The sequence below is a fragment of the Strix aluco genome, chromosome Z (assembly GCF_031877795.1).
Source record: "Strix aluco isolate bStrAlu1 chromosome Z, bStrAlu1.hap1, whole genome shotgun sequence".
In the NCBI taxonomy this organism is placed as follows: Eukaryota; Metazoa; Chordata; class Aves; order Strigiformes; family Strigidae; genus Strix; species Strix aluco.
In genome coordinates this window covers 15,078,477-15,103,116 of record NC_133971.1, presented here as the reverse complement: position 1 = coordinate 15,103,116, position 24,640 = coordinate 15,078,477, and the positions used below count along the sequence as shown (strand labels likewise).

The following is a 24,640-nucleotide window of genomic DNA, read 5'->3' as shown; positions in this document are numbered from 1 at the left end:
CAAATTGTGTTTCTCCTGGTATATTCTATTTATATGTTTGTTTCTTTGCTGAAGATTTAGAGGCACCATCTCCTTTGGAGAAAGCACATTTTGGACATTATTCAAACATACTTAAAAAATGTTTATCTATAGCCTAAAGGGAAATGTTACTCTTTGTAAGCTGGAAATTTTGACATTGTTATAAAAAAGAATTGTTGAGTATATTATGGAATTCAGAGAGTGATTTAGTAATTTAGGGTATTCCCATCCCAATATGCATTATCCCAATCTTGCTTATTTGGTTTATTGAATGTTTAACACTGAATAAAGCTCCTCTGCTGTGGACTTAATTATATTTTTTCACTGGTAACATTTCCATGTAAGAACATATGGCTCTTACTGCTGTTCAATCTATAAATAACAAGAAAAGGAAGAACTGACTTTCTCTGGTGTCAGTCTAGCGCTTCAGATTTAGAACAGTAAATCCATGACACAGTACTTTCTGTTCAGAAACTGAATAGTAACATCCTGTGTTTGGTAGAATATTACATGTAATCTACCAGATGACTCATATAAAATAATGAAAAATGGGCTTCCTAGAACTGTTTCATTAAGAAGAATTAGATCTTGATCTTCTGTGAGAATTTCTGCCAGGTTGACACATTGAGAAAAAATATTAACAGTTCAGTTTGCCTTTAATGTTTCCTTTATTATTTTTAATCATTGCTGGAATGTATTTCAATTCATTAGGAAGCATTTTTGTGCAGAACTAGTGATACCATTTTAACGACAAGTTTGCGAAGTCATGTTGGAAGGAGCCAGGATAAGCTACTTTACCTTGTGGGCAGGCAAAGGAGGAACTGTGAAGAAGGAAGAATTTGCTATTGGCCAATACCAAGACCAAATTTCTCCTCTGCATTAATTCAGATCTGCCAGTCAATGTGGGAGCAAGCTGAATCAAGAATGTACAAATTCTCTGCCACTTTCTGCTCACAAGTGCTAGTGAGAAGGGGAACACATACTGGTTCATGAACTCTGCTCAGGTCTCTAACGCGAACAGTCCATACAAGGAAGCAAGAGGGTAACACCTTCGAATTTCTCACTATGTATGGCAGTGAGGATCCTGTGTTTAGTAATTAGCAAATCTGAGTAGTCTGATTCTCTTAATTTCATGCATATTAACGGAACTATTTCCTACTGCACAATTTGCTGTATCCTCATCTGTGTTTATATTTTGGGACTTTCACCCTTTTTCTGAAGGCGCATTCTTGTTGGTTCAGTCAGCACCAGTGGCTCTTGTATAATGGTTGCTGGATAATTTTTTCCTAAAAGTTCAACTTCCAATTTCTGTCCAACTTTGCTGAGTTCTATGGGAACATAGGCAAAAGCCAGACTCTGCTGAGCACTGTAACTGAAACTTCCAGACGTGGTGTTGCCAATAACCTGAAAAAAACCACAAACATTTATCTTTATTTTCAAGATGCAGTGAGGTTTTCTTAGAAAAAAACAACAACAACAACCGAAACAACTACACATCTCATATACTAGTTTTGGTTTATACACTTCAGACATCAAGTACGTTTCATGCAGTTCATAATATTCACTACTGTGGGTGACATCACCTTAAACTGGGAAGTTTTTGCTCCTTGAGAAAACAATCTATTCCTATTGTGTTCAATTAAGTTTTCACTGAAACATACACTGTACACATGCATATGTTCATTATATACAATAATTTAACTGCTAGTGTGTGTTTCAACACATAATCTGTGCTGAAGTGTGGAGGCCCAAACTTTGCTGTTGTTTTGTTTCTTTTAAGTGAATAGCAAAAGTGTTGTTAGGACAATGGTGAATTTGCAGAAGAAGAGAATGGATGACAATGCTTTAGTCTGTTCCAACTCCAGCCTCTGTGACTTGATGGTATTTCACGTTTTCTCTGTAGGTAATTAGTTAGTCTTTGCTTCCTGCTTGAAGACTAGACAGTGTTTATCATAGCTTCAAATTGTTCTGTGCCAGTAAAACAAAAATAATGCATTCACACTGAAACAGAAAGTTAGATTCTGTTCACGGAGAATTAACATTAGTTTCTTGTAACATGATCTATAGTTCTTACCTTGCCATTATGCCACACACTTTCATTTCCCTCTGGATCCACATTATCTGTTTCCAGGGTGAGATACACCAGTTGTCGTTTGAGACCCTTTTCTTTAATCTGCTTCAGTGCTTGCTTTCCAGTAAAGTCTGCTGGCTGAAATAATAGAAGATAATGATGACATGTGGTTATTTGGGTTCTGCAAAAAGTTTAGAGATATAAGCATTTAAATTTACCTTAATTTGTTTTCCTATCACTCAAATATTCTGTATGAAATACAGATGAAATAAAATCTTTGACAGATATTATATCTTCTATCTTGGTATTTTTATATTTGGTACATTATATCTTAGTAACTTCATTCAGTATATTGTTTTTCTAGATCTCAGTCCTGTAATATCCGTAATTCCAAATGTAGTAAAAATACGTATGTATGAAAAGTGTGTTACAAGACTGCCTGTCTAGTTAAGGCTTTGTGCCAGAAGACTGTATATCATTTCAGTTTTTACTAAAAAACTTGAATTCCAATAGCCAGATCCTAAAGTCTGGGTGTCCCTCTGTGGACACACGTCCTTTTTGATGCTATCATCAACCATGACAGTAACTTGTTACTGTTCCACTTCGCTGTCTCTGCCAGGCTGCAGAACTGGTAGTTCATTCCATATTCTTGTTTTAAGGGATGTATGTTTTTTCCCATATCTACCTTTTATGGGATAATGCAGCATCGTAGTTAAAGACTAATACTATAATTTGGAGTTCCCTTTTCCAGCTTGCCTGGAAAGGTATGAACAGGTTCTCATATTTCTGGAAGCAGACTGCATAAATGTGTGACAAGTACGGGAGGAGCCATCACTAAACCTCTGTATCTTCCAAGGTATATAGGACAGTATTTATTGAATATGATAACATTGAGCTGATTCCACTGAGCTAGCCTGATTCTACGGCCAGGTTCACAGATATGAGCTTATTTTGCCTACCAGTAGTGGTGAACCTGACTTGTCTCATACTGTTATCTCCTAAGTCTTAAATGTAACTCAGACAACTTCCTTACTTAGTTGGCTGGGTACAGAATAGATTGGAAAAAGAAGCCATAGAAAAAAGAGTTGTTACAAACTTTGTGATCCTGAACAGAATGCCACAAGAACCAAGACAAAGACCCTTTCAGAGATGCTGACAGTTCAGACAGAGGATAAAATAGTAATCAAGCTGGATATAATTAATTCTAATAACTGTGCAGTAAATATTAGTGAAAACTATTTTAAGGCAGTTGATCTTAGGTCTGAAGCAGGAATTATATTAATTTGATGTTTAAGAGAAAAGGAGGGAAATGTTGTTGAAGACATCAAAAATACTATTTCTGGTAATGGTCTTTAATTTCTGCAGAGAACTACTGCACTGTCAGAATTACAAGCAGCACATATTGTACTTGGAATAGATTATTATGCAGTTAGTTCATGTGTTCTTCTTTCTGTAGTTCTTGTTCAGGTTCATATATGTGTAGGCTCAAAAGAAATTATTAAAGCCATGAGGAGTTTTTGACCTTTGAAAGATTAGACTCTGTAAGCAGTTGTGGAAAACAGCTTATGAACCAGTTAAGGGCTAGTTAGTCTGAAAATCAAGGTGGACCAACTGAGGATAAAGAAGGTATTGCATATAAGGATCACAGATGGTGCCCTTTGGGGAAAGACAGCGTGAAATATAGCTCAGATCGAAGACAAAAAGACTGTGTGGATTCATTTCAGAATATAACTGCCCAGATGCTGCTGGAAAATATAAAGCAAAGATCTCAGACAATAAACAGCTACTGGTAGTTCCCTCTCGCTTTTCATAGAATTACACTTCTACTATGCAGGAACACTTATGAAAGGAAGTATCTACAATTAGAATCTCAATTATGACTGTATACCATAGCATGACACACAGACTAAAATATTTGCATGAGAGACAGAAATACCAAGGAAGTAAATATTCTACAGGCAGGCTTAGCACTGAATCAACTCTTTCCTACACATGCTACTGTAACAGCTGATATTTAGTCACAAGGAATGTAACTGTAGAACTAAACACAAGTATTCAAATACAATGTTGTATGTCCTAAGGCCTTCTGACTGGGCTCCAGCTGCTGCTCTGGAAGAGGTTCGGTCTCCGTTCAGTCCTGTGTCATATTTGCCAACCCAGTGTGGATGTTAGTGATACACTAAGGCATCTAAAACAGCAGTATGAATGTCTGTAAATTCCCATCTTTAGGTCTCTTAGCAATAAAAAATTGGTAACAGAGAGGACTCTCAGAACCAGCTTCCGACAGCATTCTTCTTCCATGCCCTTTTCCTCAGTTGAGTCACCATCAAGTTTTGCAGAAGAATTGTAACTGGAGACTTTGAGAATGTTTTATCACACAGCACTAATGTAGCTACTGCTAAACTAATAGCATGGCTCCTTTCTCCTGGTATATTCAGATACTTGCAAGTGCATAAACGTAGAGAGAGATGAAAGCCTTTAGGTTGTTGTGGGGGTTTTCAATTCAAGATTTCTGGTTAATTTTTACTTCTATGAATTCCTCATTTAGAAATGGAAAAACAATTTCCATAAAAGTTAATACAGCAGTCTTAATCAGAGCCTTGAGTATGACCTGGTAACAGATGTGTACTCCTGTAATGGGTCACTTCCAGATTAACTGTATAGATCACAGTTAACTCCTGTTAATATACTAGAACCTTGAGGTTGACAGCAAAAACAATTTTGACTTCCATTTCTTAGTTACCTTTCAGATATGGAAACCATTAGAGCAAGCAGCTAGCAGACTTCGGAATCTGTGTATCTCTGGATCATTTTTTACGTATTGGTTACAGATACAAAATTAAATTCCTACCCAATTAATTTTAACTGGGTCAGGCTTTTGGCCACCTGGAATAAACCACTACACAGTTCTTAATATAACTGGAGATGGATTTGGGGGATTTAATGTAATGGGTTTGTTCTTTGTTATTTTATGCTCCTTGAAGGTTAAAAATATTCTTGTCTTTTTAGAATCATGGCTTGGAAAAATAACCAAGAGGTAACCTAAAATTCAAGCTCTCCAGAATATACACAAATATATAAATATATATATACACACACACACACACTCTATCTGCAATAATATGTGTGTATGTATGTATATGTACATACATAAACACATACATACATATGAACCGTACATAAACATGGATGAAAATGTGAAAATATATGTATATATATAATGTACAACTGTAAAAAATATGTGTATATATGCATTTTTTAAACTTTTAAAACAACTTCTAAAGAAATTCTAATCATATGAATCTGACTGGTTAAGGCTTTTTGTTTTATAGTTTTTGGGTACCCATGTCAATTGTACACTAACATATTTCCACCATTATTCATTTTTGATTTATGAGTGTGTGTGCATGAGTTTGTTCATTCCAATCAAAACAGCATTTTGGAAACTGATTAATTCAAGCTCTGTCTGGCTATAAAAACTACTTCCTGTTCCTAGGAGAAAAATAATCAGTTTGCGTATTGCTTCTACTTGTTTTAGCTTGTCACACTAAATATAACGCAAGAAGAAAATCCCATTCAGCACAGTATAATTCAATAAATTAATATTAAAAAAAAAAAAAACACAGAAGAAAAAGAACAGAAACAAAGGAAAACCCTAAATAATTCCAATCTCAAACTTATATGAAATTTAAAGCTGCTCTTATTGTCCTAGTTTAAAAAAAAATAATCACTTGACATGCAATAACAATGTAAAACTTTTACTGCATAGAGCAAGGACAGTCCTAATAAGCTAAGCCTAAAATACAGACTTTCCATTACCTTGACATGAGCTCCCAAAGCATTAAGCTTTGGCAAATGTAATGTTTTCAGATAAAATAAGAATACTTCTTAGATAAAGACAGTATCTACTGCTTAGCTTCATATTCTTTGACTGCAGTTCACCAGATAAAAAAAAAAAGATGAGTTTTATCTTAAAAAAGATAACTTTTAACTGGTGCTACCTAACACACAGATTATGATGGAAAATCACAACACAAAGTCAAATCAGTTAAGTTTTTTAAACAGCATATAGCTAAAGGGAGCCTATTGATTATCTTCTCTGTTAACATATTGGACATATGTATTTGCCTTGCCCTTCTCATTAGGCTTTTACCTTGTATAAGTTACCATGTGTTTGCTAGCACAAGATAAAAACACCTTTTTTTTTTTTCCCCCAAAGAGTTCAGGAGACAGTAGTCAATGAGGTGATTTTCTAGGCACAGTGATGTACCCTGAAAAGTTTAACTTACTGTGTTTCAAGTGTGCTTGGCTTTTAATGGCATACAGATCGTAACTCTAATCCTCTGTAAAAAACTTTTGTGGCTTAAGGGAAGCAGGGGAATACAAATTATCTATAAAACTTTCAATTTTTGTTTTTTTTTTTAGATTATGCAGTTTAGCAGAATAAAATCTGGGTATCTAGGAAGAAAAATGTCATATCCATTCCACAACTGGCAGCAAAGATATGCAAATCTCTTAATAATGAAACGTTGTAATTTATTTGAAATGTTACTTATGACTGTGGGCATACAGCCAATTATGTACACAAAGCCACCCAACTGAGTAAGGCAGCACCAACAGCTGCTGTGATCTGCTATAACCATCACGTTACAACATGATGGGGACAGCATCAGTGCAGTATTTGAAATTTAATTATTCTTAGTTGGATGCTCTTGAATAATTTCAGGGTAACACTCCAAATGATATCCCCCTCACCAGGGTAATAACTGAAGACCATTTTCCTCTGTAGGTAGCAAATATTTGACAAGTTTCTTTTCCTGTAGCAAGCCCAAGCTACAGTTTACACTGCACAAAATGGTTTTCTAAGGGAGATGTGGCCAGTCAGTATGTATGGCACTGCATCACTGCATCTTTCATTCAATCTACCTAAGCCCTTATCGTATGCAAACAGCCAGCTTTAAGGAATTAATATGATACAAACAACTGATGAATTATTGAATTTTGGCTCAAAATTCCTAGCTTAGTGGGTGCTTATTGCTTCACATGACCTAACAAACACACTGGCAATGATGTAGGTGTGCATTTTATACAGATAACAAAATCACTGCAGATTCTTTCCAATGTGTTTCATACTCTGTATAAATTTATAGAATAAATCCTCTGGTTTATGACCCTCTGGTCATCAAATGAAGTAACCATAGAATATGGCTTCACTCCTAAATTTTAATTTGAATGGGGACAGGATTTAGGTGGGAAAGTACACTGAATAAGTATCTTGTAGGCATAATAAATAGGGATTGAAAGAAAGAGGGGAAAAAGGTACCCCTCCCCACTCTCAAATACCTAGTACTTTTCCATCACTCCATCCTTTTTCAGATCCCTCTGCTTTCCCCCAAGTTCTTTATCCCTTCTTCAGTAAAGCCTGTGCTCTTTCTTCTCCCTCCTCCCTTTCTTGTGTGGAGTAGAGCTGACACAATATGCAACCTTATACCAGGTTATGGAGTGGGATCAGCAATCACTACTGTAGTCATTCCTCTCAGAACAGGAGGGATGCAAGCTGCAGAAGTGAAGGAAGGGTGGACAACGGCAATAAGGGGGAGTTACAGAAACTCTTGAAGGTCAGCCTGTCCAGCATCAAGTTGGAGCACTGCTCCCAGCAGACCTGAACAGCAAGTGCCAGGCATTCCACCCACTAAGCCTGCCCTATACACCCTATACTGGATTTTAGAAGTGAGAAGATTAAAATTAATCATTTACTATGGTCCTGCAAACACAGCTCCCATTTTAAAATCAGTGACTGTTTAAGGGGGGAAAAAAAATAATAAAAAACCCAGCAAATAATTAAGAAGTGGAAAACATAAGCAAATGGCTACAAGCGGTTGTTTTTCTGGTTGCCCCTACTCACTCCTTGCCTCCATGTTTCTGAAAGCATAGGGTGCTACCAGATCAGAACAGTACCATTTTACATGGATGATGATACAAATGACTACATACGCTGCAATGCTGTAAAGACCCAGAGTCAGCATGTACATCTCTTCTGCCACTTTCTCCACCCTCTCTCTTCACCTAGTGCTGGGTGGTGTTTGTGGCCAGAGCACCAGATGATCATGGCAGGTCTGATAATTCTGCTAGTGCTCCCTTTTCTGAGGGCATGTTCTCTGCAGTTGGGTCAGTTCAAACTTTTTTGGTGTTCTTTCTCCAAACTGCATTTGTGAAATGATAAAAAAAATCATTTTCCCAAAAAAGATTTATTGTTTTGTGCTTCAATAAAACAGGACACATCACCTTAGACCATGGTAACACGATGAGTTGGACTGAGGGGCATTTCAGGCAGGGTGGCCAGGGGGGAAACAAATGACTGGAAAGAGGAGGGCATGAACTATAAGTTTAAACCTGCTTCCAAGGAATAAAAGGGTGGAGACGCAGCCTTAGAACTAGTTTCTCGTGAGATAATAACTAAGGTATAGTTATGCTGGAGGTTAGGTCAATACTTAGGGACTGTATCTTGTCATTCACCCACCTGTGTGAAGCTGCTGGGCATGACACAACTTCTATTCATAATGAATAATGAAGGAATTAAATGCTCATATGTCTAACAGATGCAATAGTAAATGCCACCAAATGCCACAGTGAGAAAAAGAGGTAGGAGTTGTAGACTAAGAGGCTTTTTTTGACATCGAAAATGAGGCAGTCACTGAGTAGTGCTGGCAGAGAAGAAATACAACTATCCATAAGCAGACAGGGAAAGGAGCAGGAAACAAAGGATAAGTATGGGCTGGTAGAGTAGACCTAAGAAAACGTGAGAGATTCTGAGTATTGTAAAATCTGGAAAGAGGCTTGGAATGGAGAACATAGAAAGAGCCCCAGTAAATAAACAGGGCTGCAACAAGGAAACACTGCCTCTGATAACGGTATTTCCTCCTAGCGCAAACAAGCACTCTTAGCTAAGCGCTCAGATCCCGGCCTGGAAGGGCGCCCTAGAGCAGTCCCAAAGGGTTTCCATCATCTGACGCACTCTCTTCCCAAAACGCAGTGAGCTGTTGCTTCAGAGGGAGTGGCCAGGAGATGGCAGTCTTGGATACAGCAAAACAAGTCACAAACCTACAAATAGTTAACCTCGGGTTTTTGTAGCTGTACGCTCTTGATGACTGTTGGTACTACTGGATTCACACGGAAAACCCTTCTGACAGAGTTCATTTCTGTGAGCTACTCAAATTGAATGGAGGTTTTTCACCCTAACATCAAGTTTTATCGGGACTTCTGGTCCATTACGCTCAGGGAAAAAATAGGCTGTTTTAAGAATACTGAATTAGCTAAAACTAATCCACCACTTCAGAAGACCAAAAAGACACATGCTAGCAGGTTTTGAAGATGCAATCAGCTTCTGAAATAAGGAAATACTTTTTTTTGTATGTCCAAAGTGAACACAATAATCATTTAATAAAGTTTAAAGTGTAGCAGGAAAACATTTTCTAACATAAAGACAGTGAATCACCTGAACAGACTGCCCAGAGAGATTGTGGGATTCTTCAGGACTGAGAGGTCTTTGTAATTTCACACATGAAATTTTTATACCTATGGCAAGGTAAACACAGATGTAGTTGATTCTGCCATAGTACAAAGGTCTGGAGTAAATTAACATCTGGTGATTGCTTATCTTTTTGCTATTGTAATATCTTAAAAATTCATTAAATGTAAAGCAGGGTTTTGAAAAATAAAAAGCATTCAGAGGTGATATACTATATTCTTGACCACTTAGACCCAAGAAAGTGCAGAGTGCAGCAGAACTAAACCGGTATTCTGGGATGTGGAGAACAAGAATTGCAACTTTTTCTCTTTAAAGATGTTATGTGAATTTGCTGCCACAAAGACCATTAGGATTCGATGAAGTATTTAGTAGTAGAGTGCTTATTCATGAAATCAGGCTATCTAAATGTAATTGAAAATCAAAAGAAAGACTACAAGTGTTAGAAAAAATTCCACCTCTAAAACAGACAGATTTTGCTGTGAAGTTATGAAGACATTGTATATTCTAATTTAGAACTTAATCCTGTTACTGTCCCTCCACTTTGGTTTAAACACAGACCATCCCACTCATCTGTGCAAGGAAGCAACTAACACCAACATTAGAGAAAAAAGGAGTATCAAGCTGAGCCTAGACAAAACCACCTACTGATAAAATGAAAGTTGCCACAGAAATCTTGAGGAAACAGGTTACTTATTGTCATGCTAGAATTTAATAGACTGTGGGGGAAAAAATCGTCAACTTGAGCTTTTAAGAGTTTTTCCTGTTGCTCATCACAAAAAAATTACTAGTCCGTATGTACCTAAAGATGATGCATATACTAAACTTTGTAAACTTAGAGAAGTATCAGGATTTTATTGGGAATTTGCATCTCTTCATATTTATTGCACAGATATTTTAATGTCCTCTCATGGAAATTAAAATACTTTTTGATTGTATTACCTTCACTGGCATTTGGTTGTTCATTCACTTTAATCTGTTTAGAAACTGGTTACATTTTCCATGACATATCACTGGACGTTCACTTATGTTGAAGTCTTTTTGCCCATTCTGTGAACTATTTCAGCTGCTTGTTGCACAGTAAGAAGCACTCTAGTAATTGAACAGTGCATTTCGGTTTTAATTTACACAGAAATCAGCACTTTACCCAGCTGGGGGTGCATGCTTAAAGGAATAAAGCTTGTTAGGAAACTAAAAGACCAAGATGTCAAAAAGAAATATTAGGTATCTGTTTCTTGTACTTTTTATCTCAACTGCCCTTTTGGGGGAAAGTTTTCTTTACAATAGGAACAAATGATAACAGGGTATTTTGCTTGTCTTCAGTCACAGTGGCCTGTAAGGAATGCTGAGGTCTATGCCGTGCCAAACGGACACCAAAACCAGAGGCATGGAACTGGGATTCACAGCCCCAAAGTGCCAAGAAACAGAGTAAATAATCTCACATTGCACTTCATGCTACAATGTTTAGTCTGCTTCCAATATCTGAGTTAGCTCAGGTACCTCTGCAGTGTCAACATACAGTCACAACTGCCCTCATTTGAGTTAATAAATAAACATTGATTATTTCCTTTTTCACATCAGATCAGCAGAACTGGCAAATAATTTAGGGTGACATCCTGCATCTATGCTGGAGATTCATTCCCTGCCCATTTGTCTGAAATGTGAGTATCTGCTCCAGAGAGCTGTTCCAAGCCTGCATTTCAAACATGCAGAGAAGAGTGCGGAACAATAAAGAATGCTGTGCTTCGTGCACATTAGTGCCTTCATATGTTCTGCATGGGCATCTTGGCAAGAAACAGCTTTCCCTGCTTATGGCTGCTTTCCTGCTTATACTAAAAAGAAAGAAAAAGAAAACCACAGATATTTCAAATGGAAGTGGAAAGAAAAAACAGTAATAGTAGCATTATTTTTTATTGCATTCCCCCGTAATCCTGCTAATGCTCTCCTCAGGATGGGAAAGTCTTTCATGAGTAAATACAACAGAATCCTATTCTATAAGTCTGTATTTCTTTTGCATGTGCCATTTACTTTGATTAGGGCAAAATTACACTACCCAATGGAGACAGCTGTAACTCCACTACATGTAGGAACTGACATTGACACCCCTGGGAGCACCTTGCCTCAATCCTGCATAGGCTGAAGAACTTTAACACCTATAGACAGGTTCAACAGTTGGAGAGGAAAAGCATCTTCCTGGGCTTGTTATGATCGGTGAAACTCCCTCATAAAGCGCCTTTTTAGGTTTAACATGCCTCCATAATTCTTGCCTACCCAAAGTTTAAGATTTGTTTATTTGGAGCTATAACAAAGTTTGGGATTTTTTTAATCTGCTCCACAGTGCCTCCACATAACATGGCACAAAATATCAAGAGTCATTTATTATCTGATTTACTACCATTTCAGGTATAAAGGGAACATAAATAAGAACAGAGTTTGTCCCTGTATCACATCACATCATTGTAAAGATGAAATGTTTCACAAACATTAATTTTTCTTCTTGATCTCCCTTATGTAAAAATAATGCCACTTTATTTTACAGATGAAAATCTGAGGCAAAAGATTAAGTCAGAAATAGCCCCTCATTTAGGGCACCTAACTTGAAATGTCTAGGACCTGAGTTTTTACATTAGAAACTTCACATCCACTACGCAGTCAACTGCTGTTTGAGTTGATGGGCTAACTGGTAGCAACAGACGGCATTAGAGCTGCACAGGAAACTATTTCACCAGGTTTCATGGAAAGGTCCTCAATTTGACAGAGTTTGGACATTTGGTTTGGGATTTACTTGGACTGGAAAAGAGAATTACAAGCAATTTCTGTATCTATTAGACTATAACAGAGTCTGATTTGCTAAAATATTAACATAAGAAAATCAGGATGCTGATAAAAGGAATAGCATGTTTTCATTTTTACTGCAAATTTCAATTCAACTAGTCCCATTCTCTAAAATTCAAATCAGGCAGGAACAAGTTATGAGCAGAGGACCTCTTCAGAAATTCTATGAATTAATTATTTTTTAACCAATATATTAATTTAACTTATATTTGACTTACATCTAAGTTGTCAGTCAGCAGTTCTTCTAAAAAATCTATTGTTTTTTTCAGTAGTTTCTGTACTAGAATGGTAGCCAGAGAAATGATCCTACAGACAACTTCTTTAGTGAGAATGAGCAGGTGAAACATTTTCACAATATGAACAGGCTTGTTCAGTTTGTATATACATACTATATGTTTACAAAAGCGCATAACTCAAATTTCTCTATGAAAATAAATCACAAAGAGTTATTTTTCATGTAGACAACATTTAGTATTTGCAACTTCCTGATCTAACATATAATTCTGTTAGCAAAAAACATGGAAACATATGAAACATTTTTTTAAACAAATCAGTATTTATAAAGTAATTATTCTTATAATTGCTCAGTTTATTTTCTAAACCTATTTTATTTTACAGATAATGATATTTTTCTTTTCAAACACTTAAAGGACTAACCTTGGTCATAACACAACAGTGAAAATAGTAAGAAATACCTTGTTTAGCTTTACAAAGTATTCCAGTCCAGCTTCCAAGGGATTAGTGTCACAGTTCATCTGTTAAAAAATATAAATTCACTATCCATACATGATGGACCATCGTAGCTTTTGGGTTGAGGGTTATTTATTCGTTCTGTGCATCCTTCTATTTACTTCTGTGTCAATGTCTTCCAAGTCGCATATGTGCAACTTCCATTTGAATACACTGTAAGCTTCAAACATGCAATTTCAACAGAATATCTACTATTATGCCTAATGTAAAGTATAGATATATAAATCATTCATCTCAGTTTCAATATGCAAAGTAAGCACACATTTCAGTAAGAAACAGGATTTTTCCTCAAAGCAGAATGGAACCTGCAGAAGAATGAATAACTGAGGTATGCACATTAATTCCAACACAGAAGAATGTCATAGCTAGAGAGGAAAATAAAACACAAAGCCAATTGTCTTCACCACCTTCCCATTAGGTACAGGGGCAAAGATCTGTTAGGCAGCATTTGAAGAAAGAATGAAAATAATTGGCATAAGACAAACAAAAAGGACCCCTAAAATCCCAGCATTTCACCTTTCTGAGTTCTTTCATTTCCAAAGGAATTAGGAAAATTTCAGGTAAGTAGAAATTATACTGATTTTCCCCAAATCCTCTAGGGCCCCTGAGTAGCTCTTTATTGTGAGTGAGCAATTTCGGCAGAAGCAAGCTAACAGGAAATTAAAAAGTTCCAAATACATTATGAAGCAGGAGTAATTGGCCTCTCATGACATAGTTATTACAGAAACAAAACATTTCCAGAATCTATCAGCCAAACCTTTGATTTCAAAACACTAGAGCTCAGCAAAACCCTCGTAATTTTGTTATATACAAGAGGGAAAAACATCAGTGAATCAAAATAAGTGTCTCTTTGCCAGCAGTGCAATTGATTATACTAGTTATTTTTATTTAGAAAATACACTGTTCAGAATTATAGCAGCTTTTTCCTGCTCAAGGTGAATTTTCTTTTCATGCTAAACTAAGAAACTGCAACAAATACTATCTGTGCTAACTCTGACTAAAAGCTGTATATTCATAATTAAATAAATAAAAAAGAAACAGAAAGAATAATAAAGAATTTATATTTCTGACCTCTGCCCCCCAGGCTCGGAAACCCTTTTCCAGTCTTAACGCATTCAGAGCGTATGTTCCAAAGTTATCAATTCCCTCTTTTTGGCCAGCTTCCATGATTGCACCGTAAAGAGCTACAGAATCTTCTTTTCTATGATAGAGCTCCCAGCCCAATTCACCTGTTATACAAACAAGATTAATGGTTTCATCAGCTCAACAATGAAACAGTCCTAATAAAATACAATCCTATCCTTGGTAAAAAGTGGGGATCAATCCTGTAAGTGTTAATTCACATTTTAGGGTAAATTCTGCTATCATATAGCAAGTCTAATTCCCTGCAAGAACCACCAGAGCATTTATGCCCTAGATCTTAAGCAGTGGTACTATTATTCTAATTGAAACAGTTAACTGAAATTGGGGAGGAGGGGAGAGGGGAAATAATCAGAATAACCAGTAAGAAAGGTCATGTAACAAAGTCACAATGAGAGATGAAGCTTAAGGGCAATATAAACAGATGATGACTTGGCAAGTGAACAGCAAATCTAAGCACAAAATGAATGTATTGTCTCATATTTAGTAGAATAGAAAGAGAAAATTACAAGGACTTCAGCTACTTCAGAATGCTCTAAATTCAGTCTATTGCAGTAGAGATGGACATAAAAAGAAATAATAAAAAGTGAGAAAAACACTCAGCACTACAGCATTATATTTTCAAGGCACTTGACAAACACTAATATACGGTAATCCAAAAACAATTCTTGACGTTGGTTTTGCAGCAAATACCACAGAGGTTATCAGACCTGGCCTTTTGTTCTGTAAAATAAATATTTACACTATAGGGTATTCTAGAGAAAAAGATCTTGGAAAACTCAGCACAGAGTCTGACCATATCACGTTTGAAAATCAATGTGCTGTTTCCTCACACATTTATATATAAATTGTAATTAACCTATTGCTTATGAATACATGATGAGATTTATTTTTCAATGTAATTTTAGTTATACTTATTATTTTATTCATTGTTTCTTTCCTTAAGAGTCTGTTTTCTCTATTGCTTACCTGTGTATGATATCCTAATGGCAGTAACAGCAATATCAGAAAGTTTCAAATGTCTAGACTGGAGAAACTTAAATGAACCATCACTCAGATCCTCATTTGTCAACTTCTGGAGGACCTGTCGTGCATACGGACCTGCAACACCAAGTACTCCCATCTCATCTGTCATGTTTTCTATTTCAACTTTGTATGCACCTCTCATTACCTCCTCTTCTATCCATCTGCCCATAAAACACAACATTGATGTTAAATTTTTAATGAAAAATTACTGATTTCAATAAAATTTAAAAAGGAATAATTTTTGATTAGTATTCATCTTCCCAGTAGCTCCCAGTCCCACACCTTCTAAAAACAAATAAAAGTATGTGCTACAATAGTCAAATCCCTCATTGGTGTTAAACGGTGTTTTCTGGTGAGATACCAGTATAGGAACACAGGTATCTGGGATACAGCCAGGAAATGAGAGAATTTAAACAGGTGGAACAGTATTTTCAAGATGAGAGAAAGAAGTGATCGCATAGGACTGAACACAGATTTGCCTTTGGATCCAGAATGTGTTAATAAAAAGTCAACATACAAAAAGAGTAAGCAATAAACACAGTGAACATAAGAAATCTTCAAAAAAATTCCTGTGTCAACAGAAATGTACGACCAGGTTCATTCCCTCCTGAATACAGTATGTGAAGTATTGGGAGGAAGTTCAGTTTTGATTTAATCAAAAACATCAGCTATGTATTGTCTTTCAGGAAGTTTACAAAATAAATTAGTATTTTAAAATTTTATTTTACTACTTTCTTAAGCAGTGTTCAAAGATCACAGGCACAGCGGAGTACCAAACAGGACTGTAGAAATTTTGTACAATCAAATGCATTAGATCAGATTCTGCCATTTGGGTCCTGAATGTGCCAATGGTCCTACTGATTCCCATGGGACTGTTATGAAACAGTATATTATTCATCATGTGTTGGGGTAGCAAATTTCAGTCTTTTATGTACTGGCTCATTTTGAATAACTGATTTGTCAGCAATCTCCAGTAAGAAAAATTCTTTTCCTTAGTATGTACATACAGCCACTAATAGCACTAGAAATGTCACTACCAGTGCTCATCTATGAAAAGCATTTTAATGAAGTTATCCTGCAACTGCTTCTATTTCCTTTCTTTCTGTTGTTTTACTTTGTGACCCCAGAGCCCAAAGCAGAAGACATTATCAGAGTATCAGGAAGACTGCACTATCCACCTGTATCAGCCAGGTCAGTGCCTCTGGGGTCATCCATGTTTAAAGCCAATTTTCTTTTTTGCGTAAGAGAAAATACTAGAAAGGAACAACTGTGTTGTGTTCCATCATACAATGGCAAACACAAACAGGTTCAACAACAAAACAAGAACTACCTCCATTAAAGTATATTACATAACTATCAGTAAATTCTCCGTCTTTTTACATCAGCAATAATCCAGTACGCAACTGCTTATACTTCAGGATTCAAGTCAACCAAGTTTCTAAGAAACCAAATCAATAAATAAGTAGAATTCTTGTAAACTTAGTGGAAGGTTTGTTGAGTAATAATGAAGAATTTGGCACTTAGTAAAAAGAATTCTATATTAATGTGACTGTACAGCACTATGTACTTACTGTATCAAAAATAAACTAACCTCAGATCATGGAGTTCTGACCCTGAGCCAGTTACAAGCATAAATTCTCCAGGATACAGTTGAGAGACTGTTAGCTCAGCATAAACTTTTCCTCTCGGTGTTAACATATGGCTTATATTTGTGGAACCCACCTAAAGAATAAATTTGCAATTATTAAGAATGAAAAATAAAATTTTAGAATTCCTAAACATTTCTATATATGGAAATATGTCTTCACTTGAAAAAAACAATTTTTTTATGTTTGTCCTGCTATGCTATAATAGGAGTGGACAGATACACAACTGGCCAAGCTTAAGCTCTACAGTAGAAACTTCACATTTTTCTTTATAGAAAAAATTGAAATTTTTGAAATAAGATAAATTAAGACCTTTACAAATATTTGTTAATTCTGTATTAGACAAGGCATTCTTAGGCTACATTTGATTTCAGAATGCATTTTCAATGCAAATTCAATTTTAGTTTGTCCTCTGATCATCAGAATAAAAGATTGTATGTGTTATTGACATAAATATTCTTTTTCAGTCATGTATATAAGGTTTTCAAGATCCAAAAAGGATAGCATTCACTTTGACCCTTACTTTAAAGAAATACTGAGTTGGCTTATGCTTTTGTGGCCCTGATTTATGTATGCTTTTATATTTTATGAAGTTGCTGACTATCAATCTGCACCTCTGTACATTTGAATCAGGTTCTGTGTAGAAATATGATCTCCAGAGGCAAAATTTCAAGTAGCAGTTCTTTAGCTGTGACCATAAAACATACACATGGTCATACAGGTATTTTCATAAGAACCTTGTCAATCACCTAGTCAGTGCCCAGATTCCACACATGGAATCTGAATGGAATGGAAATGGATTCACACATGGAATCCAATTTCACACATGGAATCAGATTCCACACATGGAATGAATGGAAAAAGGAAAAATATTGCAGATATTCTTTTGTGAAGTCATATTACATTAACATAGTTATTGGCATATTACAGGCACATAGCTGAATTTTCAGGATCTGATATAGTCACACTCAAACTGGTTGTGATACAAGTATATCTCCAGTAACTTCAATTATTTTATGATGCAGACAAGCATGAATGGTACCAAAAATCAGATGACTTAAATAACCACCTGTTGTGAATGCTGGATTTTTAAATGGACTCATAAATTTTTCATTCTACTTTGCTGTCTAGCTTCCTTTTTCCCCTTAGCAACATTGATTAAACTCCATAGAAAGCACTTGCTTTGTTCTCATAATTTCCTGTTTAATCTTGCTTTCCTTCCACCACAGAAATATATTCAGCAAGTGTTATCCATGCCCACTGATGACACAGTTACCCTGCTGCTACCCCAAACTAGAAAGAAGACAAACTTTTAATCTATCACAATTGTTATCAGAAAATTAATACAGTAAAAAAAAAAAAATACTACATGGCATCAGATTCTTCTTTCTCCTAAACCTATAGGATACCATTCTTGTGTACAGCCTTCCCATTCAGTTGGCTCTGACCTCTGAGAAGAAGTCTGAGTACTTACCGTTTCCCTGTGCTTCTTACCTCTGGTGTCTAAAGCAGCTAAAACCATCACCTACAGCAAAAACTTAATGAAATTCTGTGCTGAAATGAGCACTTCAGAAAGGAACAATCTGCTTGCTGGAGGTGTATCTTTGAAGTTAAAGACACTACATGAGAGATGTTGACAAAGCATGAAGATACAGGGACTCATGGAGCACCACCATAAACTGAGGACCAAGAATAAGAAACCTGGGGTAGTTTGTCACAGTATGTCATTTTGGAAACAGGATCATATTCTAAGGATCTGTGAGCAGCCACACTTATGGAGAAAGGACAGGTATGAGCTGAAAGCTGAATATCCTGAGTATTTGCAACCTTGCCTGCTCCAGGCGGGCAGCTGGAAAACAGTCAGTATGAGAGGGTGGAAAACAAGCACAGGTCACATTTGAAAAAAAACCCAAACAATAAAACCATTCCCTTGGGCATCCAAGAAGAATACAACAACCAGCTATGGTCAGGCAAAAGCACCTTTCACTGCTCTGCTGCTTCAAGCTGCCCCAGTACAGCACAGTTTTAGGCAGGCAGTTGCCAAGCTATTCTACTATTTATTACTCTAAAAGAATTCCAGGTCAGATTCACTTGGACTTCTTTAGAAAAAGATTGGAAACACAGGAGGTTCTGTCTGAACATAAGGAAGCACTTTTTTTTACCATAAAGGTGGCTGAGCACAGGAACAGGTTGTCCAGAGAGCTGGTGGAATCTCCATCCTTGGAGATACTCAAAAGCTATCTGGACATAGTTCTAGGCAATGAGCTCCAGGTGACCTGCTTAAACAGGGGGTTGGATAAGATGACCTCCAGAGGTCCCTTCCAACGTCAACTATTCTATGATTCAATGATCTGTGCCAAAAGGTACTTCTCCTTGGGTCTGCTCTAGTATAAATTCCACTGTTTGTGCTCTTAACTGAGTGAAATACATCTCCTGACACAGCAATTCCTCCAAAGGATCCAAGCATTTTGTATCTCAAAGACACAGCAATAATATTATCCTTCATTTTTCATTTCTGAAACAGATCTTGTTTGTCTAAATCCTACATTAAAACAGTTACCACTGTCCCATTTACCTTTGGAACAACATTTGCAAATAGATGATCCAGCAGCTTAACAGAATCTGTGCCTTTTACTTTAAACTTGCCAAATGGTGACAGGTCAATCACACCGACTTTTTCCATAACCTGTTTATACTCACGACCCACAGGGTCAAACCAATTTGTGCGCCGAAAACTGGGTCTGAAACAGAGCATTTACACACATAAAACACAATTTGGAAACTTTGTGCTCTTTTCAGCAAAATGTAGTCTTCAGTTTCTTCAGTTGAATAATAATGCAAAAGAGATAGACTTTCCTAATTGTAGGTAGCTTACCCAATATTTTCCTTGGTCTAACATTGCTTAATTATTAAAATCCTTTAACAGCAGAGAAAGATATGAGTTGATATTTTATCAACCCTTTTGTACAATAAACTCTGAACTCTCACATGTTAGAAGTAGTAGTCTGTCATGTGTAAATTTACAGCATACTTTGTTGCTGAATCATTTATTTGAGTTTAAGGCAAAGTGCATCTCTACTCCTTTACGAGCTTCGTATTAGATTGGGACTCCAGTATCCCAGTGGAAAACATTTGTTGGATGCTTCCTCATGCAAGCAGGTAACTAGGTGGGCAGGCACAGAGAAAAATAAAAAAAAGGAAAGGAGGATTGTGCTTCTCCTTTCCTGAGAAATATACAGAGAGGAATGAGCTTTTTATTAAAACATTATACTGTGCTGCTGATCAAATAATAAGAAAGGGATAAAAATACAAATTAATAATGAACAAAGTGCTCTTTCATCTCTTCCTTGAGCTAGGCTGCTCCCTCATTCCCCAAACCTAGAAGAGTTACAGGATACCTTGATGTGTGTTTTGAAATGCCTGCATTGTCACAATGAAATGGATTCTAAACTACGGAAAAAACAAGAATGAAAGATCTACCTAATAGATTCCTTTAGCCAAAATGAATGATAAATGTATGCTTCTCATTAAATTTAACTCAGCTGGCCCTTGCTATGACAATTTATCAGGAAAAAAAAGAAGGAAGAAATCTTTCATTTACTTGTATCCAGTCACATCTCCAGGTTTGTAGAACCAATGAGGTTGCTCCCATCCTGCATGGAAGCCCATTGAACATTCTGACTTCAGCAAATCATACAGCCCACTGGTTCTCTCTGTTGGTCTCCCAGCAAACCTTTCTTCTTTAGGGTAACCAACTAGAGGAAAAAAAAAACAACCCAACAAAACAAAGCCATGGCATACTAAAATCATCACCAAGATAGAATATGTGTATATAAACAGAGAAATCTAGAGGCAGGCTTTGTTAGAATCCACTTTCAGGACATAAATGTATTTTTACAAATACTTTCTTACCGATGTTATTAAAACCGTAAGATTCTCTTGCTTTGGCTGCTGTGTATTCTGTGGTGGTCCACTTTCCATAGCGGTTGGGATCTAATTCTATCAGATCAAATGGAGGTTCCCCCTCAAGGATCCAGTCACTGAGGTACTTTCCTATGCCACCAGCATGTATAATGCCATACCTTAAAAACAGGAAAAAGTCCTGCAGTGCCAAGTCTTTTTTGTTTTGTTTTTAAAAATCAGTACTAGCATATACAACTAATACACCCTCTAAAGTATTTTTCTTTCTAGTTTTTGGCTTTTTCGTGGTTTTTTTTTTTTTTTGTTCTGTTTTGTCTTGTTTTCCAAGATTACATACTTTATTAACAGATATTTCTACTGCCCCACTGTCAGCAGCAGAACTCCATTGCTACCGTACAGCAGTTGCAGTGCATGACATTACAGCAAGCTCTTTCTTTCTCTGAAGTTCAGAATTTAACAGTCTTTTCTAGGGACATTAGAATTCTTTAACAATTAATACAAAAAAAGTTCTCAAACTTTTTATATCCATTAAATACACTTTCTAGTCATAGAGTACCTCTTCTTCTTCAGTCAGGTTTGATTGAACCAGACTCAGATTTGAAAACCTGACTGAGACATTCTAGCAGCTGCAGTGAGTATTTACATTACAGGACAAGAGCAACAGCAGCAAAAGTCAGGAGGCAATGCTACCAAGATAGCTTTAAAGAAGCTGAAATACCAGCAGTACTTTTTATATTGCTCCACATAAAATCAGGGAATGCAGAGGAACTGGGGATAAAACTAGAAGACTTGTTTGCAGTGGTGCTAGATTTTGAGAGCTGCCTTTTCTCACCTAGTTTACCTTGTCTGTTCTCCACTACAACTACAATGGGAACTGGTTCCAGAAAGCTTATGCTCACAAAGTAAACATGTAGAAATTTTCTGCTACCATGTGTAGGAAAAGCCTGTCCTGTTTCTACATAACAAGTGTGTGAAGGATCAGACTGTAGAGAAGATGTCTTGTTAGAAACCTTCCTGAAAGGAACCACACCAGACAGCAAAGGTAGATGCTCAAAAGTTATGAAGTGATAGATTTAAGGTTTCCTTACTTAAATATTTTGTACATAATTTAACTTTCAAAATGCTTGACATCTTGACTTCCATAGGGAAAAAGCTGTGTCTGAAATGTACTCCTGCAAGTTACCTGGACAACTGGGGACAAGGATCTTTGTTGTGCTGAGATATGCGTATGTTGCTACTCAGTCTACATACAACTGAACAGTACCATGTAATGCTAAATTACAGGCACCTCAGATTTGACACTGACACAGTTAATGACAATTATTAATACCACATGATTTAAAACTTTTTATTTTAATGCCTCTGTGAATTAGTTTGCCATGTTTAAAAAAAAAAAAAAAAGTGTTAAAATAGCTTCCTGTCTAGGGAAAATGTGAAAATAAATTCTTTGTTATTTGTGAAATGCTCCAATGAGCACAACAGAAAAATCCTTGAAGAAATATTAAGTCTGTCCAAAACCAAGTTTAGATTAGCATGCAGCTATTAAATCAGACACTCACACTGAACAGCAAAGCTAAAATAAACTTGAATTGCTGCTCATCAGCTCTGCATTCTGAATTCTATGTCCTCAATTAAACAGGCAAGGATCTTATGAAAAAAAATGTAATCATTTAATTCTAATGCATATGCATAAGAAGAATGAATTCAGATTACAGAGACAACTTAGTTCTGGCACTTGTAGAATGCCTGATTTCATAATATTCATGAGATTACTTTGATATAGTGGGGTTTTATCTGTTATTTATTTAAATAAAACAGCAATATCTAACAGCTGAGTACATGAAGTAAGTCTGCCAGACACACTCCTTTAGGCTATTCTTCAGTACAAATCTTCAGACTCTCAGCACAAGGTTCTATCACCACAGCTGATGCAGTAAGGACCAGTGCTTGTAAACTGCCACTCTGCAAGTGGCAGAAGTGCTCTACAGAAGGGTTACCCATTGCTGGTGTTAACTAGGCAGCTCTTAGTTATTCATGGGTATAAGTTTTCTGACTATGGCTATGATACCTTCAAGAACAGGTCCAGAAGTTTTAACCAGTTTAAGTCTCCCTGCATCATTCACTGCAGCCACACACACAAGGGAACACAATAACAGAGACCATTGCATGACTGGGTGGCGACAGACCAAATACCATGAAGTTTTTTAGCTTCATCTGAAGACTGTTGAGCTGATGCCAGGTTAACGCCAGGGGCAAGACAGCACAGGAGGCTGCTCAGCGCTGTGGAGTTGCTACTACAGGTACAGGACTGCATCTGCACTGAGTGCTCTCTGCAGATCTTTGCAGCACTGACTGCACAACCAGTTGATTACGGAGCTCATAACTGAGCCTACATTATCAGAGATTTTAAATGTTGCATGGTGCCCTAATCCCTCATTACCTCAGATAATGGGGAGCTGATTGTATTAACATGTCCACTGCAGTTCTGCTGCACAAGAATGAAACACATGCTGTGCAGTGATAGGATAGTACAAGTAGCTGTTAAAAAGTGGTATAGTTTAGGAATCTCAGTCTTCATATGAGGATTTAAAGAAAATCTCCTTAATGAACTGCCCTTCTCTGTTTTTCTTGTCTCCTCTCAATCCCTGCCAGATTATCTTCCACATTGTCCCTGTTCTATTCTTGTGTTTTATCTGTACATGAGTCCTTGCTTCTCACTGATTTTCAACTCATTCCATGCCTTTTTCCTAGGAAATCTGAGTCCCTGTACATCATGGTCCCTTTTCTAGTGTCTTTGTCCTAGGTTTAGTCATTTTTCTATCCCATTTCTGGAGGAAAACTACTGTTCAGTCTCTGGCTGTGGAATACTACTGCAGATAGAATGCAGGAATCTTAGTGCAAGATTTACTGAGTCTCAATATATATTTATGAGCTGTAACATTTATAAAGGCTTGTGAACAGGCCTCATGGATAGATTTTGTGAAGAATGGCACAAAGGTATATCTTTGGGAGAAAGGTCACCTCAGCCAAAAGCGAAGTTCATTCTCAGAAAATGGGGAGGTTAGAGCTTTTCAAAAGCAAGACTTCACCCCCAAAACAACATACCTTCCAACAATCTTCTTTGGAATCGTTACACTGCTTTGATTTAAACTTTTTTGAATAAAATTCTAGCCTACTATTGTTAACATTTTCAAAGTTATAAGCAACTGAAAATGGGAAGCATTGAGCAACCTTAATAATAAACAATGCTACAAGCTCTACTAACTATACTTATTAACTTCTTTGCACATTAAAATGCCTAGCAAGCTGCTAATTTTAGATAATACAAATCCTCTAAACTAACAGCACTAAGTCCTCTGTCACAATGTCCCTGCTAGTTGACTATGAGATAAGGATTTGCTAATACACACAAAAAATTACAACACTAGTAGAAACACTGCAGTGACCCAGAAGCATAGAACAGAGTCAAAAGTCCCTGAAAAGCAGAAAAAGCAATCCAATGACAGCAACATAATTGTGACCTGTGTCTAAGCATGTAGAGATTAATCAAATTTATGAAATAAATTGTTTAAAGAAACTTAAACATGTAACACTGGTCTTTAGTTTTTCCTATATGGAACTTTGATTCTGCTCCCATTGACATCAGTGAAGGAAAACAGGCTCCAAAGTCTGGCAGCAGAGTAATGAACTTAGTCTTTCTGTTGAACA

The 24,640-nt window shown here is 36.6% G+C and overlaps 1 protein-coding gene across 1 annotated transcript in view; it reads right to left on the bottom strand.

The window, feature by feature from the left end:
- Positions 1 to 667: 667 nt before the first annotated feature.
- Positions 668 to 24,640, bottom strand: part of DMGDH (dimethylglycine dehydrogenase) — a 44,203-nt gene continuing 20,230 nt past the window's right edge. The window contains exons 8-16 of the mRNA XM_074812090.1: positions 20,924 to 21,093; positions 20,613 to 20,766; positions 19,587 to 19,752; positions 16,957 to 17,087; positions 15,309 to 15,526; positions 14,271 to 14,428; positions 13,145 to 13,204; positions 2,093 to 2,227; positions 668 to 1,422 (exon numbers count right to left, since the gene is read on the bottom strand). Coding sequence (XP_074668191.1) covers positions 1,207 to 1,422; positions 2,093 to 2,227; positions 13,145 to 13,204; positions 14,271 to 14,428; positions 15,309 to 15,526; positions 16,957 to 17,087; positions 19,587 to 19,752; positions 20,613 to 20,766; positions 20,924 to 21,093 — 1,408 coding nt within the window. The 3' untranslated portion in view covers positions 668 to 1,206. The remainder of the gene's footprint in view (positions 1,423 to 2,092; positions 2,228 to 13,144; positions 13,205 to 14,270; positions 14,429 to 15,308; positions 15,527 to 16,956; positions 17,088 to 19,586; positions 19,753 to 20,612; positions 20,767 to 20,923; positions 21,094 to 24,640) is intronic.